Source organism: Crassostrea angulata, chromosome 3 (genome assembly GCF_025612915.1).
Source record: "Crassostrea angulata isolate pt1a10 chromosome 3, ASM2561291v2, whole genome shotgun sequence".
NCBI lineage: Eukaryota > Metazoa > Mollusca > Bivalvia > Ostreida > Ostreidae > Magallana > Magallana angulata.
The window spans coordinates 48,084,524-48,105,850 of NC_069113.1; the positions used below are offsets into that span (position 1 = coordinate 48,084,524).

Genomic DNA, 21,327 nt, shown 5'->3' on the forward strand with positions numbered 1-21,327 from the left:
GTGGATTGTCTGTGTTTGGGACTACTGCTCTTGCTATGGATTTGAACAGTACATTAACCATTCGGAGCTGTTTCCCATGGGAGGACTGCAAAATGTCAGGGCTATGCGGCTTCCAGAGAAGGCCTGCCGGACATCCCTGATTCCGATGCTGCTTATTGCGTTTTATTGGGGCTGTTTCTGGCCACTTCGGTCTCGTTATTACTAGTTGTTCTGATTGATGTTGACTTATTTGCATATTGGTAGCGCAGTACGACCTTAATGAGTCGGTGTTTGTACTGTTCTGTGGGGATAGAGAGAAATATTCATAAATTTTGATGTTGCACATAAACTGAAATATCTTTTGAGTAGATTTATCTAAAAGGGCTATGCTTTTATCAATATCAGTCTCTCTTGGGAATGCAGGAACTTTTAAGCAGTGTTTTCTGTTGAACAACTCATAGTGTGCAGTGCTACGTCTTCAAAGAGAATATGTGAATACGTCAAAAATGATGTTAGAGTAAGAGTTTGATCACAAGATTAGATTAAGTGGGAGACGATGTCCAATGTTAAGTGAGATTTTGTTTAATTTATCAGTTCTCACATCCTCCATATTTGTAAGTAAATGTCATAATACATACAGGGTAAGAGAACAAGAGGAAGTTAATGGCTCAGAAATAAAATACCTATTGATTCCTCGCCACATCTGACAGCCTCAGTGGTCATACAGAATCAATATGGATTTTTTTGTTTGAAAAATGAGATTACAACACCTTAAAGGAAAAAGAGCTGTGTGACACTCAGGTGGCCTTTTGTGTGAGTGTGTAAACAGAAGATGGTTATGATCTGAATCCATAGCATAATCTTCACAGCCAGCACCACAGATATCTGCTAATGTTTTTTTTTTCCCCTGCTGACGCAAGAGTTATGATATAAGAATTAAGACGCTCTGTTTCTCCAAGGGACAAACTTGCAATTATTGATCATAGCATTCCTCATGAGTATAAGACAAATAGAACTCTTTTTTTATCTGTCTGTTGATAGAGGTATGTACAAAGCGGGGCTTACACATCTGCATCCTATTGGGGGGTAGATGCTCAGGGAAGGATGAAAAACAGATGTTGATTATCTAGGGCTGAAGACAAACTAGATGATGATGTCGAGAACTGCAGTTTATGACACGTACAGAAAAATAATTACCATGCTCACTACCTGAAATCGACAAATAAAATGGCTTTATAGACATCTTGCTTATTAGCCTCTAAGGAATAGATTTAGTTTGGTGGTAGTAAATTGAAATCAGAGACGTGTCTGTTCTATTGATTGTGGCATGAATAAGGACTTTTCAGTGATGTTCATATTTATTATTATTTGTATTGTCTGCATCATTGTACAGAAAGGAGGATGAGGGGGAGTAACTGTTTTGGTCTGGTTTCTTATTGCTAACCTGGCATCGGGATCATGAAGTATTTAATTTTAGACTTAAGTCAAAATTTCAGTCTGTGATAAACTGATTGTTTATCATAATATGACAATTGACATTTGTAATTAACAATTAACAGGATACTTCGAGTACCATTTCAATTTTTCAAGAGACATTAAGACAGTGTACAACTTTTGACTTCAGTCGAAGATTGCTTCATGATCCAGAAGCCAGCTGTGGCCTATCAATTATAAGCACATAACACTCTTTAGAACATTGTAAAATAGTTTATGTTTGATGTTGACATCAATTTGATGTTTAAAGAGATGCCTTTCTTAAAAGAATATTCATCATGCAAAAATGGTTCATGTTATCTGCAGGCTTTCAATACAGCGCATATTGCAATGATCAATGTTAAAACTGTACCAAAAATGTACCTTCTCTTTAAATGAAACTGTTACTTAAGTGGACAGGACCCCCTATCAAAATGTTCCCAGTTCAATACCTGCATTGGCACTTCAATTTTTAATATATCATTATTTTTATTTTGTTCTCTTATGCTTCACATCTTTTAACAAAATAAATGAGGAATAATTATTTGACAATGACAATTTCAAGGGATGTATGGTTTCATGGTTTCAAACTGTCTATTAAATAAACAAACAGTATGTCAAATAAATAATGTTTGTTTTAAAGTAACTCTGGTTACGTCAATCATATAGATTTTGAACAAGCATATATGCACAGTAACGGTTGCATTATTAATTAAAAGAGTTATTGTCAAACACTTTTTCGTGATATTAATTATGTTGCATATATGATTTAAGTGAATTGATAATGAACTGTGGTATAACTGGATTTTTCTTAAGGTTAGTTTTTTTTGCAAACTTTGGTTTCAAAATTAAACAAACTCAATTCCAAAGAATGTGTTGATAATGATTCCTAAGGTTGTCAATTGAGAAGTTGCAAAAAGTGAGTTGAACTTCAAACACTGATATCTTGAACACATGGAATTGTCAAAGTGATTAATAAGTCCCAACCACTGTTTTAAAAAGTATTTTACCCTCAATATCTTGATTACTCAGATATCTCGAAGTTTTTTAACAGTCCCATCTAGTTTGATATAACAAAGTTTGACTGTATTGGGAAAATATAGATCTATACCTATTTCACACTCACACACACACACACACACACACAGAAAATACAATTTTACAGTATTAATTATTTAGATAAACTCTACTGGTAATTATTTTTGCTTTAAAAATGTTTATGACAGATTTGTGTGACAAAATAATAATACAGAGAAAAGAATCCCACAGAACTTATTCGCTAAAATTCTATTTATCTTTTTTTATTTCCACATAATTTTTTGATAATGTATTGAAAAAAAATTAATATGCAAGGCTGCAAAGTTTGACATTGCATGCTTTATCTTAATATTTTTAATAAACAGTATGTTAGAACTAATGTTAATTTAATATCCTTATATATTCAGTACAATACCAGGTATTATATTATCATCGCATGGAAATGTTTGCCAAGATATTCCGTGTTGATGTCTTTTTATTAATAATATTCGTTATTGTACCAGTATATTGTATTCCGTTTTTCATTATTTTCAGGAAAGCAATCTTGCTAAAGATTTTTGATGATGAAGAATATGAAAAGAACGAGACTTTCCAGATCCATTTGGATGAACCCTCGATTGTTAGGAGAGGCTCAGGTAACCAGTTTATAGCCAAAACACAAACCAGTTTAATAACTATCTTAAAATTGATTCATATGACTGTATCTTGTATTTCCCAGAATTAAACTTTCTCATTCATTGGGTAAATAAAAAGTAGTGCAGGGAAATTACATAAGTTATGTCTATTTCTCTCTAGCTGCTCCCTGTAACTGCCTATGCTCTATAAGTTGATTTATCACTGGGTTTTGATTACATATTACATAATATTTGTTAAAAGGGATGACTTGAAAATTTTGGCTTTATTGAATACTTGTATAATATTTATTGAATTACATAATACTCAAACTTGGTGCTTTGATCAGAACAATATTCTATTGGAAATCTGTCAAAAAATAAAGTATTGATGGAGAAGATTTAATTTCACCAAAATCAGTTGAGTCAAATTAAGAAACGAATCATTTTAGTTCAAGTACTTTTGTGAGGTTTCATAAGTAAACAACATTAACTTGAATATCATGCAAATATAGATTTAAAAAAAACAAAAAACTAAAAACTAAAGAAATGTAGTAATATCTATGTATTCAGGTAAAAATTCCTTTCTAAATTAGTATGTGAAATATGTATGATTGTATGAATTTGTGGTGAGCTGCTATTAAAGCATACCAAATTTTCATGATTTTGAATGTGAATGATTTTGTTTGTTTTTCTGTAATTTGAACAAAAATTCAATTCCTTAATTTATGTGGTCTTTATTCAATTACTATAAGAGGATGACATTCAGCCTAGGGCTCAGTTTTATTTATCATGTAATGGCCAAAGACCAATTTTTGGCGGGTACCTATTCTCGCCACCACATAGTATTGCATGTTAAAATTGTGACGTAAAATTCACTGCAATGGAGAGAATTCCAGGTACCTGGCAAGAGTGGGTATTAGTTTGTGTAGTTAGTGGTTCTGTAACTTTTCGTATCCTTAACAAATTGTTTTACTGTCAATATCGTCTACAAAACTATAAGATTCTCTTTTAGCTCACCTGAGCTGAAAGCTCAAGTGAGCTATTCAGATCATTTTTTGTTTGGCGTCCATCTGTCTGTCCATCTGTTGGTCTAAACATTTTACTTTGTCGACTTCTTCTCCAGAACTTGACCAATTTTAAATAAACTTTGCACAAAGCATCTTTTAGATGAAGGGGATTCAAGTTTGTTAAAATGAAGGGTCATGCCCTCTTTCTAAGGAGATAATTAAGAATAATTGAAAGAACTATATATGATATGAGTTGAATTTTGCCCCCATAAATTGCCATTTTAAAAGTGTTTCGGGAATATTAAAATGTTATGTTATTTTTTAGAGGAGTTGATATAGAATATATTTTTCACCTATTTATTTGATTTATTTGCACTCACTTGCAGTATACGACGTCAGAAGTGACGTTATTTCTATATTTCAATCAAAATCAGTCAAAAATTGCCATTTTTCTTACCTTTAAACGAATGGGAAATATAGAGCGCATGCTTGAACAAGGAAAATTTTTTTGTCACTTATTAGTCTTGGCTAGTTACATCTCTGATTAAAATATGTTGTTTGTTCAAGCGTGCGCTCTATGTTTTTTGAAAGAAAAACTGCTTGAAAACAAGCTGTTTTATGCTAAAAATGCAAATATGGCGGAAAAAGACTGTCTTCATGATACCACATTTCTAAATTGTGGGCACTTGAATCAAAATGAACATAATGTATAAACATCACATATATATCTGTACAAAGAAAACAAAGATTTACAGTAAAATGATGATGTTCATTTTAGGGGGCCATTTTAGGCCCTTATCATATATAGTCCTTTGTTGGTATCTTTCAAATATCTTCTTCTCAAATACTAATTGGCCAGAAATAATGTTACTTGTGTGGAAGCATTGTAAGGTAAGGTAGATTCAAGTCTGTTTAAATCATGATCCCTGGGGTAGGGTGGGGCCACAATAGAGGGTTAAATTTTACGTAAGAATATATAAAGAGAAATATTTTAATGTTTTCTTTTCACAAACCAATTGGCCAGAAAACCTGTAACTTCTGTGAAAACATTCTCAGGTAGGATAGATTCAAATTTGTACAAATTATGATCTCAGGGGTAGAGTGGGGCCACAATATGGGTGGGGTGATTTTTAATAGGAAAAAATTAAATTATTCCTGTAAACTTAAATGTTATTATACATGGTTTTTCTAAAATGCGAGCATCTTGACATATTATTGATTCTCAATTGCTTAGAACCTGGACAATTTTAGGGCCCCACCAGAGGCTCAAAGTTTGATGTAGGTTTATGAATATTCATTTAAGATCTTCTTTAGAACTGTAATACTAACTATGTGATATGACTTTGAAATCATCCTTTTCAAAAATGTCTCATTTTTCTGAAGAAAAATTTGAAAATATCTTTATATCTTTATCTAACTACATTGTTCAGATATTTTGTATATGACTCCATAAATCTGATTTCATTATGGCTATTGTTGTTCAGGAGAGCAATGTAGCCTATGGGCCTCTTGTTGGTATAAATGTAAGTTCTTACTTGAAACTATTCTGTAAAGACAAGCAGAAAGCTGCCTTAGAATATCCTTATTCTATATCTAGATATTGATGATAGCATTGTAGGGATTTCCTGACAGGGGTGTTATAAAAAGGCTTTTATCTGCTTTCTCTTATTAGATATATAGATCTTGCAACTTGCTTTTAGTTGGTTGCAAGCAGAAAGCAACACTTATAATAAGAGCATTTTATGATTATGTCTAAGTTATGTACAGGAATATCCATGTAATGATATGATATTGAACACTATTGGTCAAATAGTTTGCAACATAATGAAACAACTGTAACATTTCCCCTTTATTGTAACTTTGGTGTTACTTAGAAGCATTAGAAATTAGACAAGTGTATTGTTGAGGAGTGGTTTTACAAGTCTAATTTTCATTAGACTGAGGCATTAGATTTGGATTTCATCAAGATAAGTGACTGTAGGTATATCTTTATTATCCAAAAATGGTGTCTTTAAAAACCAGTTTACAAGAATTTGTCCAGAACATTTATAGGCATCATTCAAAATTCTTGCAAGGATAAATTGAAGCTAGGCAATGTGGGGGAGGTGCTTAAATTTAGATTTTTTCTACACATTTGAAGTTCAAGGTTAAATGTAACAATGTTTATGGTTGGCTTAAGGCAAGATCATTATCCTCTAAAAGGAGAAAGCATTGACTAAAAAACCCAATATGGACCGAACGCTTGATATCAGTTTTGCATCCCCTGTTTATGATGAATGGAGCAAAATTCAGATACACGTTAGTTGTTTGCTGAATTAATGCAGGCATTTTATGGTGTGATTTTGGAGTTGCAATAACAGTGTTTTTGGCAGAGATGAAAATGTTAACACTAATAATGTTGTATGGAAATTGTTGCCAAGGAAATTGTCCAAATTTACATAAATCTTCAGAGAGAGGTCCCTAAGGGAATGTAGAGTACCAGTTGATGGGACCAAAAAAATCATAAAGTCCAAGAAAAATCTTTGTCAGATTTTGAACTCATATTGATATCATTTTCTAATTTGATATTGATTGATCAAATATTTTTTTTTATATGATGTCATTGTGTCCAATGTAATGTGTTGACTTACAGTAGTGTATAAGTGTTATTCAAATTTTAACTAACTTATATGGGTATAAAATGCCTGAATATACTAACAGAGTGATCAATCTTGATCTTCAATGAAATCCTAAAAATTCACTATGCAAATATGATAATCTACAAATTATTTGGTCATTTAAAATTTGTGTTCATTACATAGAAAATTAAACTTTTGATAGGTTGAATTAAAGGGATTTTGTTAGGCTATAACTTGGCTGTAAATAAATTGCTCCATATGTATTGGCAATACATGTATTCAAGTTTGCTTTAGATGCTTTACACAACTTTTTAACTGACCTGGCAGTCACAGCTTCAAAGCTGTTTGTAAGCAAATAAACTATCAAATGAGTTTATTTGCTTACAAACAGCTTTGAAATTGTGTTGCTAGCTTATGTAGAAATTATAATTATATCATGTTAGCATTGATAAATTTTGCAAATAGTTACAAAACTGACAGCATAAAGTGTCAATTTTGTATAATGGTGTGAGTTATCCAATAAAAAGCATTTAAATAGCTGACATCTAGATCATTATGGGTTATTGAACGCAAGCCTGGAGGAATGTGGTAAATATTCATGAGATCATATGAAAGACAGGTCAACCATTGCAAACAAATTTAAGTTTACAGAAAAGACCAATCTTTAGCACTGATCTCTGTAATATGCATTTCCAAAGCACTGTAGTATGTATGCATGTATCTATCTATCTAAGTGTACTTGTACTCAAATGATCTTACTGTTCTCTTCTGTCTCACTATTTAACAAATGCACATTCTTTTTGCCACAAAGTTTCACGACAGGTTATTGGATTTTTGGGTTTATTTATCATAGAGTTCAAATCAATATTGTGTTTTTTATGCATCATTAAAAATTTAAAACAAGTATTCTACTGGGAACACTAAAATGTATGACAATTTCGTTTGATAAATGCTGCCACCTTTCACATTCAGCAGAAGTGGTTCAACTGTAGATTAGGTCACATGACAAAACATGTTTTGATGATTGCCTTAGAAGCCTTTGAGGCCAGAAGTTATTTTTATAATAACGGGCCTGTACAATTGTGATTTCTATCATCTACGACAGAAGATTATGTTTGTCATATATATTTCTTAAATATGCCCAAACCTTAAAGAATTATCAGTTGGAAGTCATAAATATTATATTTAAAGTCTTAAGATTTAAGTTGCTGGTAAACTTAAAGAAATTATTCCATCACACTGAGTTGATTTTTTGTTGTGTTAGTATGTAATTTGAATTTTTAAAAAATCAAAGAAAACAGTAGATGGGGCTGGATAATTTATTTCAAGAAATTGAAAGGGGTTGACTTTTCTTTTACATATTGAAATAAAAAATGGACTGCTTGAATATCAGAAAATTAAGTTATGGGATTGGTTGCATGAATATCAGAATAATTCAATAATATCAGGAATCAGATCAGTGAATTTTTTTTACCTATTTAATGGTTGTATGTACCTTCAATACTATGTTTTTTTAATACATAGTAAAAGAAAAAAATCGTAAGGCATGATATTGTCAGCTAAAATTCCAGTGAACCATTACAGATCACCCTCATCTTATAGTTAAATGTTTGCAGACATTATTCTGTACACAGCTGATTAAATTTTAGAAAATGACGATGATGAAATAGAGCCCTCGAGAGATAAGTATTAATTGTAATATTGTGTTTGTACGTAAATTTGTTTTCATCAAACACAGTGCTCATTACCCATACAGAATGGTTCATGAAGCCATTTTTGCAACAAGTTGATGGCAAGAAAAAGCAACTGCCATGCATGCCTGCAACAAATATGATTTCATCTGGTAGCTTTTAGCAGTGAATGAATATTCATTAACTCCAAACTAATTTTATTTAGACTTGAGTTATGGAAGAGTTTGTATTTTTGATTTGTGTTTACTTGATGGCTACCACTGATTTGCACACATTTAGTTAGCTATAAAGGGATGATGTGAATAATTGTTTGAGAATGATTTTTTTTATATTTACTGTATATGTGTGTGAATTTGTATTTTTGAATATCTGTTATATTTTCTTTGTTTGGTTTGTAAAATTAGCATATGATTTTTAAAATTTTGTTTTTTCTAAATGTGGTAGAAGTTGGCATAGACCATTTGACAGAGTTGTTCACAGCTTTGTGTGATTAAAAAGAAGTTTTTGAATTTGAAGTTTGTAGACTCTTAGAATTATGGTTTTACCCATAATATTATATTACTTTTTCCTACCATGCAATGTTTCTGATTCCCAGAGGACATTTTAATAACTGTAATTTTAATAGAAAATAACAGAGATTGTGTTAAAAGCGACTGAAATGATAGAGTCAAAGACGGTATTGATTTACTGGTTTATTACACAAATTCAATTTATTTTCATATTTCTATCAAATTTGCAAGGCTTTTAGATACTGCATTGAAGAGAAATGGAAACTGCCATCAATATATTAGTTCTATTAAGATCATGATTTTAATGTGATATTTATTGTCAACATTATGATTTTGTAAAAGGGAGAAGAGAGTCAGAGGCCCAGCAAGAGGAAGAGCACCTGTCAGAAATGGCGAAGCCCCGTCTTGGGGACATCAAGACACTGTGTGTGCACATCCAGGAAAGCTACGAATTCAAAGTAAGTGTTGATGATCAAGCTTGCCAGGTAAACGGTTTATGTACATGCTAGAGTGAGAATTGTCAACCTTACAAGAAAAAGAGTTCATGACCACCTAGTGATGACAATTTAGGGTAAGAATTGTCAATCTTCCCAGGACAAGTTTTCATGTACACTATTTAATGGTAATGTAGAGTGAGTACCGGTATTGTGAAGCTTGTCAGGAAATGGGTTCATCTACATTATGATAAAAATCTATGGTGAAAATTGTCAAGCTTGCTTTGAGACCAATGACAAATCTTATTTCTTGTGATCAAGACCTTACAATGCAGTCTATGGTAAAGCAATTAATTAGTATCATGCTATGGCAGTGTAGGTTTTAGTTGTGCTTCACTTGATTGCAGAATGTAGTGGACAAATTGCTGAAGAAAGCCAATGTGTCTCTGGTTGTTGGAACTTCATCTTGGAGGGAGCAGTTTATCGAGGCCATTACTGTCAGCGCAGGTATGTCCAGCAAGTCAGGCCTACATCCCTACAGCAAGAACAATCAAATGTTAGAGCCCTTGTCCTGATATGCTGTGATAATTTCAAAACCCTGAATGACAAATAAAACTCCTAGTAGTAGCAGGGGTGGTCTTGCAGCCTTTGTTTGGCCTTGAAAAGTTGCATATTGATCCCTTGTATCATTTTGTTTATTTATCTGATAATTGCTGCCTACTTGTTTGTAAACAGAAAGCTCATCAAGACAACATTTTGTTTACCCCAACTCATTTGCCCAGAACTGCCCCATAAAGGGACTAATTTTAACCATGAGTGTTTAGTATTGACTTGTCGCAGTGAGTTGATTGACAGAGTGTTTGCTTTACATTTGCCTGCAGACAAAGACTCAGGTAACGTTTTGTGCAGTACATGGTTTGTCTGTCTGTCAGTGTGTGCTCTAACAACTATGTTACTGGTTCTAACAACTGTTTGCATTTGAGTAGAGCGTTTCTGTACTCTGACTAACCACTTGTGTGCTTCTGTGGTGTTTGATAACCCCTGTGTAGAACTTTATGATTTGATTGTAATATAATACAGATGTAGGGTCTCTGATACTAAGTATATAACTTAAACCTACGTTGTAGATAATTCTATCAATTAATGAATAGAAATAGATCTATATTCTTTATAGATACATGTATAAACCTTTTGTTTTAACCTTTTGCAGATTCTAACTTTATTTTCATCACACAGTACCCCTTTATATTGTGTCATGTATCAACTACTTATTTAGATTGCTATATCAGTTTACCTCCTGCAATGTGTCCCAATGCAAACTTATAGTCATTTACTAAGTTATGTACATGTACATATGTGTTTACATAATTTTGCCAAATGGTCCTCATTTCAAATCAGGGAAACTCAACAATTGGACATTAGATAGTACTTGTATTAAAAAAAGCGATAAGAGACATTGTTACTGAATACAGTTTACTTAATTGAGTTCTATATGATAATGTCTTTTGCTGGATTATGCATAAATTTCAAGAGGAATCACAGAAACTTGTCTAAATGAGGTATTCTATAATGGACTACAAATTATAAAGAACTGAAAAAAAAAACCAAAAAATTGAATTTTATTTATTTTTCAACGATTGATAAGCAAGTTCTACAACTTATATTAATATCTCTCGTTGGCACGGGTGTTAGCGCGAGGGGGTCATTGGTGTGGGAAGAAGCTGGAGTACCCGGAGAGAATCCACGTGTCCAAGCGGGCGACCGCCATGCCCTATCACATACCACCACTGTCGATCACGGGGATCGAACTCGGGTTGCAGCGGTGATAAGCGAGTGCATTGTCCACTACGCTACTTGGACAATCTTTGTATGAAATCATTCCATAAATGGAACAGTCTATTGCTGTCTTTGGACAAAGGAATCCCTCCCTTTTCTAAGATGATTATATTTGAAATGAAGCATATAGATCAAATAGGTTGTTAATTTGTACTATAGCTCTGAATTTTACCATGGTAAATTTCTATGATTTGCTTGAAATTTACCGGTACTGCTGCAACACAATGTCTCTGGTCAATTTCTTTTTTTAATGAAGATGAAATTTTCCCTGACCACCACACGGACCCCATGTCTGTAAAAGAATGAAAGTATAAAAGCACTATTGCTTTGAGATTCTTATCACAATATCTCTGTGCAGGGTTTATTGATCAATGAAGTAAATATTTAATTAATGTTATTAATTACTGTGAAATCTGGTTATCAACAATGTTAGCAATATTTCTCGTGAATGATGTGGCCAAATTCATTCATAGTGGCAGAACGCTCCTACATTAAACAGCAAATAGGCCAACAGGTTTGACAAAATGAATGCGTTTGCAGCATCAGATTGTATTGATTTTCCTTTGATATCCATTATGAAATGAGACTTGTCCATTCATCTCTGTAATAACCTATTGTGCGCAGTGTTCTATATCAAGGAATAGTCTAACACTATAGATCGTGGACATTTCCATATATAAGAAGCTTGGTGCGACACAAAATTAATACACACAATATAGAAATAGCTCCTAACTTAGGCACCAGTATCCCCCATGTTGTAGGAAGAAGCCAGCAAGTTTAAACTTGATTCACATTGGGTTAGGACATACATGTACAATTAAAAAATTGAAATGTATACTTAGATTATTTGAACACACATACATATTTGTTAATAATATTAAGAGTATAAATACAAAGACTTCAAATGGGAATGACTTCTTTTATGTTGAATATGATATATCTAATCTATTAATACATTTTAGACATAATGGGAAATAATTCTTTCTTTGGATCGATCACATTAGATGTGATATACATGTATACAAATTCATTTGGTCCTTATTTCTTTCATCAATTTTTCATGTTTGCTCAAAGTGAATAGTAAATGCTCATTGACATACTTTTTACCGTATTATTCTCCGGGGAATAAAACAGAGTAAAAATGAGAGTTCTGTGTCAAAAATCTTGTTGATTACCTTAAAAGTTTTACGTGTAATTTGATTAGTGTGCATGTGTTTACTTATAGACATGTTTAAAGTTGGTACCAAATTGTTACCTTGATTTGTACGCATCTAGATAAAGCACTCCTTTCTTTTTTTCAGATTGATAGTATTCTGCTAGGTATTAATACACCCCCCAAAAAATAGAGTTAAATTTGAGAGAGGTACTCTAAACTTTGCGATTGGATGTGGTTATCCAACAGGGTTTAAATAAAAAAAAAAAGATATTTTATGACATATGTCTAATGAGGAATCGAAATTACAGTTTCAATACTTACTTCATATTTTTAGATGCATGCATTTTTCAAATCCATAGTTTTGAATCATATACTTTACAGTTCTCTTGCAGGGTCTTGCTTATGAACATTTTTTGATTTTGTAACTTTAAGAAAACATATTTCAAACATTTCTAGTTGCAACCAGACAGACATCATACAAATATTTAGTATAATTTTAGATGGCTGCTCATAGTATTTTGGACCATTTTAATGCAACTTCATGTTATCATTTTGTGAACAATATATTGAAGTCAAATTTATCATGTTTTTGGGGTCTCATTCTCTCTCTCTCCATATTAATCAGTTATTGTGTAAAGACTTTTTTTTTTAAACAATAAGACAACACATTCCAATTTCATTTATGGTCAGCACAGAGCACAAACTTTTATTTACACAAATTGCAAAATTTGAAAAACTTTATTGTCTCCCCCCCCCCCCCCCCCCATTGCTCTTTTCAGGTCTTTTTCAATTCATACATATGAAAAAACCTCGTCAGGAAAAGGCTTTTATAGACAATGCCGCCTGCCTATTCAAATTATGTTTAAATTCTTTAAAGAGTACACCTGTATAAATGTGCTGATCTGGGAAACCTTTTCAAGAGGTGTGGATGACCCCCTAAGCAGTCAACGAGTTTACTGAGTCTTTCTGTGCTATGGTGTATATGTTAGATAAAACTTATCTTTATTTGCGTGCATGAACTCTAGTTACATATTTCTACCAGCACCTCTTACATGATTTACACTCATCTTTCAGTAAATTAAGGTTCAAAACAATACCAAGATGCCGTGAACTTGAAATCTTATCTACATTATAATTCACAATAAATGTAATTGTAAATGTTATCTTCATGGTAATTCTCAATTCTGTACATTGTATATCATGTCATAGACCAGTCAGTGCAGGACTGTTGTCATATATATATATATATGGATGGATGGGTCACAGATCAGTTTTCATTGGACTTTTCAGTCCGTTATACTATCTGTTATATTACTCTGCTACCATTTCATATCCATTATTTCAACGGTTAATGCTTCCAGGAGATGAAGATGACGAGGAAGATGAGAAGCTGCCATCTTGTATGGACTATGTCATGCACTTCTTAACCCTGTTCTGGAAAGTTATCTTTGCCTGTGTGCCTCCGACAGGTAAATACACCCAAATGATTACTGCAGAAACAGAAATATTTGTTGAGGATTTAATTTCATTATTTTCGTTGTCAGTATAAATTAACAAAATTAAATCCATTACAAATTTCTAACCAAAGTATTAATAAATACAGAGTTGATATGCGATACATTACAAAGATTACAATATGACAAAAATAATTGCCAACGAAACTGTATTTTGGTTTAAAAACAACGAAACTCTAACCCAACAAAAATATGTGCTTTTACAGTAAGTTAGCTACTATGGTACTAGAGCAGTTATGATATTGAATAATTCTTGAAGAATTTCAATGTTGAATACTGAATTCACCTTTACTATGGATGATATTGGCCAAATTTCATTAAAAATATGTTTTTGGAGTGAAAGCCAAAACTTGAATTTTGTTTTGTTGGGTGCAAAAATAAAGTAGCTTTCAAGCTCTTTTATTTTTTTTCATGCATAATAATACATGATCAAGTCTTAATATGCATGCAGATATTTTCATCTTAAACACACCTTAAATCTATAAAAGGTAAGAAACTTTTAAAATTGCAAAAAATAACTAACGCAAATCAAAAATGTTATAGATTTTCCCAATTTTCACAAATTTTGTGACAAGCAAAAAAAACTGGATATACAGTATATTGCTTTGCTGTTGTCTATGTATCAGTTGGTCAGTTGGTCCACCAAAAGTTTCCAATCATTTTCTTTCAGAGTTTGCATATACTGAAATGAAATTTTATATGCAGATTAATCATAAGAATATGTAGGTCAAGTATGGTTTTGGGTACGATCAAGCAATTTTTGACAGAGTTATGCCCCTTCGACTTTGAAAAATTGCACTTTCATTTAATTTTCTTCGCAGAGGTAACTGGTTGCACTGAAATGAAATTCAGTATACTGATTTATCAAAAGAATATCAAGGTCAAGGTCGGGTTTGGGTATGACCGAGCATTTTTTGACAGAGTTATGCCCCTTGGACTTAAAAAAAATTCCAACAATTTCCAATTTCTGTTCATTTTCTAAGTTAATACCCGTTGAAAACCATTGTCAACCTCCGCTTTGCGTCGGTTGCATTGGTTTTCTCAGATGTCAGTTTCAACTGTTACCCTCACAAACAGGCAATATTCATATAATGTATAGAATACCAGGAATATAGTATATTATACATGTATACAGGACATTTAAAAAAAACAGTAGTAACCCAAAAGGCCTGACAAACTAGGTAATTCTGAACTACTTTCTTTGGATAAGTAGACAGGAATAATACTTAATACTGATGCCAAGACTCATTTAGCTGTACATATCAGACTATGTATGAGCTGAACTGGTATCCAACACTCATTACAGACTTACAGTGTGAAAGATAGGGAGTGGCAAAGAGTACAGATATATATTAACAGCAAAATCATGCACTTGTTTGCAACCCACACAAAGAGTAATGATAGAATCGAGTGGAAACAAGCAGTGTGATGGAGTGACACTAGATGTAATAGATACGTCTCTCATATTCAGCATCTGAATTAGAACAATCACATTATTGGTCCAATATAGGCCTGATATAGAAGGATTTACTCCTGAATAAAATTAAGGCTTTATCTGTCCTGGATCTTTTGACATTCTGCAAAAAAGAATGCTGGTTTTTTTTTCAAGTTGACATCGCATTTTGAGTCAATCTTCTGAATCCTCATTGAACTTACAACCTAACCCTGCTTGCTTAGTGGAAAATAGGATAGATGATTATTGAACTAATTCATGATTTCTGTTGTATTCCCCCATCCCTGTTGATATGAATTAGCTCAAAATGAGCACATTAAAAGCCCATTCATTGAGACATAATTGTGTATCTGTATTAAATGTTAAGTTCAAGGCCAGAATTGCTATCAGTGAAATGAAGCCTCAAGCTGTCTGAACCAATTGAAAGTGTTCTGTTGCTGAACGCCGTATGTCACCAATTACAGCAGCTTGCAGATAAAACATGGAGCGTTGATTCCATATCCTCAATGCCCTTGATAGAAAGTCATATCAGAAGTCTTTGCATGAGCATATGTAGCTTTAAAGGGAGAGGGATCGAGTGAAAGTTCATCTTAATTTTTTTTACCTATCAGCACATATTATTTGAAAATTGTAATTTATATTCATGTTGTTTTGGATTCAATGATTTTGAAACTATGACCTCATACAAAGTTTTAAAAAAAAAGGCATTTACATAAAGCTTAGCATCAAGGGAGAAAGGCTCAGTCCATAGCTTCGCAGGAACTGTTGCACATTTGTACACATTTTGTGATCTGTTTCAGACTACCTGGGAGGTTGGGCTTGCTTTACTGTCAGCATCATTATGATTGGCGTGCTGACCATGTTTATACAGGACCTGGCTACAGAATTTGGTTGCACTGTCGGACTCAAAAATTCAGTCACAGCTATCTCTGTAGTGGCCCTGGGTACAAGTGTACCAGGTAAGTCAAGAAAGACAACTCCATTTCATTTTATGTCTACAGTGAGCAATCAATCAATAACTGGAATATGTATACTCTTTGAATTTCATGTTTGAAATTTTGTTTTGAAAAAGTATGTATTTAGTTATTGTGTTACAAATAAATCTTTTGTAATGAGACTAAAAGTGCGATCACACAATGCGATTTTACATCAGATTTTCAATTGACTTGCTCAGGTAAGTCGATATTGGAGTCAATTGCTGAGGTGGTCACAAGATACAATTTTACAATCAATTTTCGATTAATTAAACTTATTCAATATATTCGTTGTATGGGAAAAAGTCATTGTGACCTCACGATTCTCGCCAGAGAATCATTTGAAAATCGGACGCACTGCAGATTTTCAATCAACTTCAGACTTTGCTTTCGACTTTTGACTTAAGTGGTCACACGATACGATTTAAGTCGAAAGCAAATCAGATGAGAAAAATCTGATGGAAAATTGTATCGTCTGACTATTTCACCGATGAGGCTATGCAAAGTCCTAGACCGTGAATCTTGGCCCTAGGGTTGAATTTCATTATCCCACACAAGTATATAACGAATAATTATTTTTCTCGCATTAATTTACATTAAAAATGATGTTTGACAATTCTATGTTCCATTTACTTTCGCTTGCAGGACAGGAAGAGATCATACAAAAAAATTTTCCATCAAAATATGATGAATTGTAATAAGTTAAGCACAAGAATGACATATAGATTAGCTAATTCTATCATTTATCATTTTCTTACAGCATACAATGCTTGTTTACATTTTACAGTGGCGTAGTAATACACAGTATAAGACAGAAAACCACACACTGCTATTCCACACTGGACAAACCAATCTTACTCCATTGATAATGGGAGAAAAAAGAGATTTTTCAAAATTGTTTTATTTTTTCCTTGGACATTTATAATGAAGTTAAAATGAGTCTATTTGATGGTTATTTCAGATACATTTGCCAGCAAAGTAGCTGCTGTCAATGATAGGTATGCTGACTCCTCCATTGGAAATGTAACAGGAAGTAATGCCGTCAATGTATTCCTTGGCATTGGGTTGGCTTGGACAATCGCTGCCGTCTACCATGCAATCCAGGGAAACTCATTTGAAGTTGACCCAGGCTCGCTGGCTCTTTCGGTCACTGTTTTCTGCATTGAGGCAGTAGTATGCTGTACGGTCATTGTGGTGCGTAGGAAGTTCGGAGGCGAGCTGGGCGGTCCATTCAAGCTGCGAATAGTCACAGTCGTATTCTTCGTGTTTCTATGGTTGTTCTATATTATTATGTCAGCGTTGGTCGCCTATTGTGTCATTCCATCAATCTAAAGAGACTCTTCACGGCCACTAACACTTGATTGAGCTATATACCTTTTGCTCTTACTACCATCCTATGATTTAGCAGGACTTAAAGAAACCTTTGAGAATTTGAGTTGCAGAAGGGTATGCTCAATATGACTTTCTTTTTATTTTGTTTTTGTTTTTTATTGGTATTGTCTATGCAATCATTCAACACTGTCTAGAGATGGTGTGATCGTATAATCTTTAAGAGTATCTATAAAACTCAAAATCAACCACATTTAATCTGTGAGACCTTAAGAAAGACTGTATGGGAATTTCCTGTTTGATGAAAATTATGATCACATGGTTATAAAAGTGGTGCCAAGTTAAGTTTCCTCTATATGCACAATGTCATTTGTACCAAGGGGCAAAATCCAAAGAAAAATCAATTTTGATAGAAAATTGACAGAACACAGCCCAAATTACCTGCCATTGCAATCATTTTTGTTTAATGAACTTTTTTTAAAGATATCAAAATGTCTTGATATACAAATGTATAGACATGTTTATGCATAGTTTCTATCTTATTGAAAGTTGGGGGGATTTTTTGGAGGTTTTACATGTACATATATTTGAAAAATACCAGGTATATGATGCAATCTTGTATATGGTAAACCAATTGTTTTGATATGTACTTTCCATCAAGAAACAAAATCCTCTGCAAACTTTCATTCATTTGACATGTTCTTTCTATGATATATGTACATTATTTTGTTAAAAGCCCCAAAACACATCATTTATTGGTTGTAGATTTTAAGATGCCCGTGTTGAGAATGTGACATACACATGACAAACCTTCTACCTCTTTTGTGCATGTTATTTATGTTGTTTACTCAATATTTTGGTTTGCAAATTGAGCTTATATAACAAACTGACCCATGAATCTCACACACATATTCTCAGAAGTTTGGTATGTCAAACCTTAAGTTAGCAGCTATAGATGCAGACACAAAATACTTTGATTTGAGTTACCTTAGATTTTGACTGTGTGCTTGATCTCTTCTGGTGGTAGTGCTTAGCAGTGTAAGCCAAGAGAACGAGGGTTACTGCTTGATTGGATTTTTTTGATGCAAGTTATTTTAAATGTAGTACAGGTATGCACACACCAACCTCTAACTATTTCTAGTTGTATTGGAGAATAATGTGTATGGCGTGTCTCAATATGAACTAGGACTAGGTTTGACCAGATGAGGGGTGTACAGAAGTCAAAGCTTTGTTTTTATTATCCAGTTACATGTATTGACAATGCACCCCTCCCAGTTATGCATTTATCATTATAAGTCTGTTGTTGTTTTTTAAATTCAAGATTTCAAATTAGTATATATTATTTATTAAATAAAAACCTTAGATATGCATATGTTTTAAAACGTAACCATTTTTATGACTCATTCTGTCAATGTATAAAGAAATCAAAACGGTTTTTGTTGATCACATACTGCAGCTGTCATTGTATTAAACCAAATTTTAGATTAATATAACTGTTAAGGTTATCAATTCAAAATTGCTCATAATTATTAAGCATTTCATTTAATTAATAGGCCAATGAAGATATAAATGTTTTTGCTCATAATTAAGAATTATGTATGAGTTGTTTGTTATGTTATAATAGAATGATATTTCATGAACTACTTTTTTGACTCCTAGGGCATTTATGGAGGGAATTTGATATATAATCACCAATCCCTTTCCAAAACATGAAATATAGCAAATCGTTATTTTGTTAGCATTGATATTCATGAACATCATGCTGATGTTTTTTCTTCTGATTGAAAACCTTTTGTCCGTAGATTATTTTTATTTTGTATGCATGCATGTGTATCATGCAGTTCTGTTTCTTGATTTCTTTTGTTGAATAGATTACTTGTTTTTTAATATTGGTATCTGTCATATATGTTAACAGATTTTGTTTTGTGTTAATAAATACAGAATTTTTGTTTTGGTACATCAACCAACCCCTTCCCCACCCCCCAAATACATATAAATGTATACACATTTACCTATTAATTAATGATTTAATTTGAAAGAGTACCTTTGTGGCTCATTAATTAATGATTTAATTTGAAAGAGTACCTATGTGGCCATTGAAGGAATTGGCCTACTGGCTTTATGTCTTTAAAAAATCAAAGTTGACATAAACTTTTAATCAATTCTAGTAAAATATTATGCCATGGAATACCAAACAAGCCAACAAGACTTACTATGGCCTAGATGTGGTTTTGTTTTCCCAATTTTATCTGGATATTGGTGCAGATGTGCACATGTGAATTATTCATTTGGAATAAGAATAAGTTTCTTATCAAGACGTGTATGTGTGTTTGAATGAAATCATATAGCATCTATTTGAAATCCTTTGATGTGTGAAGATTGTCTCATTTAATTTGTACCCTTCTTTGCTAACCAATAAGAGACGACTTGTTTATTTTCTTGTCATTTTATACAATGTACCACCAAACCTTCTGTCTCCAATTGTTTCTTCTCCCCATGCTTTGTGAAAACATCATTATTCCAAGTCTGACCTACATTCCCATCACCATTGGTTACCATAATGGCTTGGTATGTTACCATTGGTTGCCAAGGAGATCAAGGGTTACAAGTGGTGTGACCCATATTGAGAAGTTAATAGATAAAACATTGGAGATGTATCAATTAGTTTGTTTTTTACTCATCATGATCTGTGTTAACATGACTTTTTAGAATTTAATGAATTCATGTTAGTGGTAAGAAGTTTATATCCATATATGTTTTGTTGAATATATGAGATCTGTTACTTTTAAGAACCTTTTTTTCTGTGATACTAACATACATTTTTTTAAATTATTGTAAACAGTTGAAAAAAAAAAATTGTTTGAAACTGGAAGTGAATATCTAAATCAACTTATTATTTATAAAAGTTTAATGTATGGAGGTATTTATTTATTTATTTGATTTATTTGATAGTTGTATATAAAAATCTATTATTTCTGCATGTCATTTACAAAACCTCATGATTAATTTTACATTAGTGTGATGAACCCGTTCAATACAATCCTCAGAAATGTAGCTCTGGTTTTGCATTAGATATTTCCTTTATGGAAAAGAGCAGTGAAACAGTTTGCTTCCTTGTTGGACCCCATTCCAGTTATTTATTTTCCATGTTTAGGTATTGTGTTGTTTTTGCATTCAATAGATATATTGTTTCAAAGTTTGGTTGTCATTTGAATAAAGGGTTGAATAAGATAGATCAGTGTATTTGATTTTATATTAATAAACATTTAAATCTTTCACATGGAAGACTAACGAAATTTCCGCCAGTGTGCTACAAACAAATCTTTCAAGAGGAATGTGGAATTTCCACACAGGTAACCTTAACCTTTGACTTCAGTTAAAACATTAAAACAGCTTGGTGTGCCCGACATAGATGACCTCTGGCGACCTTTGCAGTAAACAGAATGACCTCTGAATGCCCTTGATTGGTTGACCTTGACCTTGTTCTTGAAGTACTGAAGAGCAATTCTGGATGATGTCCCTGACCCACATGGTGACCTATCGACCTGTAAAATCCGATCTGTTGGTGTCATATTTACCGAAACAACACCGTTAAGACTTGATAGATCACGACAAGGTTATCGTTTTGAAGTCTTTTGCTAAAAATATACATTGTATCTCAGTTTACAAAATACCATGAGAGAGCTAATTCTCGTGTGTAAA

General features: G+C 32.8%; 1 protein-coding gene across 4 annotated transcripts in view; it reads left to right on the forward strand.

The window, feature by feature from the left end:
• The window catches only part of LOC128175438 (sodium/calcium exchanger 3-like), a 39,944-nt gene extending 19,086 nt beyond the window's left edge, over positions 1-20,858 (forward strand). Inside the window, exons 3-10 of one of the 4 annotated variants that reach the window (XM_052841061.1) lie at positions 3,025-3,125; positions 8,379-8,411; positions 9,269-9,387; positions 9,771-9,870; positions 10,245-10,256; positions 13,717-13,824; positions 16,123-16,281; positions 17,258-20,858. In XM_052841061.1, coding sequence (XP_052697021.1) covers positions 3,025-3,125; positions 8,379-8,411; positions 9,269-9,387; positions 9,771-9,870; positions 10,245-10,256; positions 13,717-13,824; positions 16,123-16,281; positions 17,258-17,628 — 1,003 coding nt within the window. In that variant the 3' untranslated portion in view covers positions 17,629-20,858. The remainder of the gene's footprint in view (positions 1-3,024; positions 3,126-8,378; positions 8,412-9,268; positions 9,388-9,770; positions 9,871-10,244; positions 10,257-13,716; positions 13,825-16,122; positions 16,282-17,257) is intronic. The other 3 variants (XM_052841062.1, XM_052841063.1, XM_052841064.1) reach the window with 3 other exon arrangements.
• Positions 20,859-21,327: the final 469 nt, after the last annotated feature.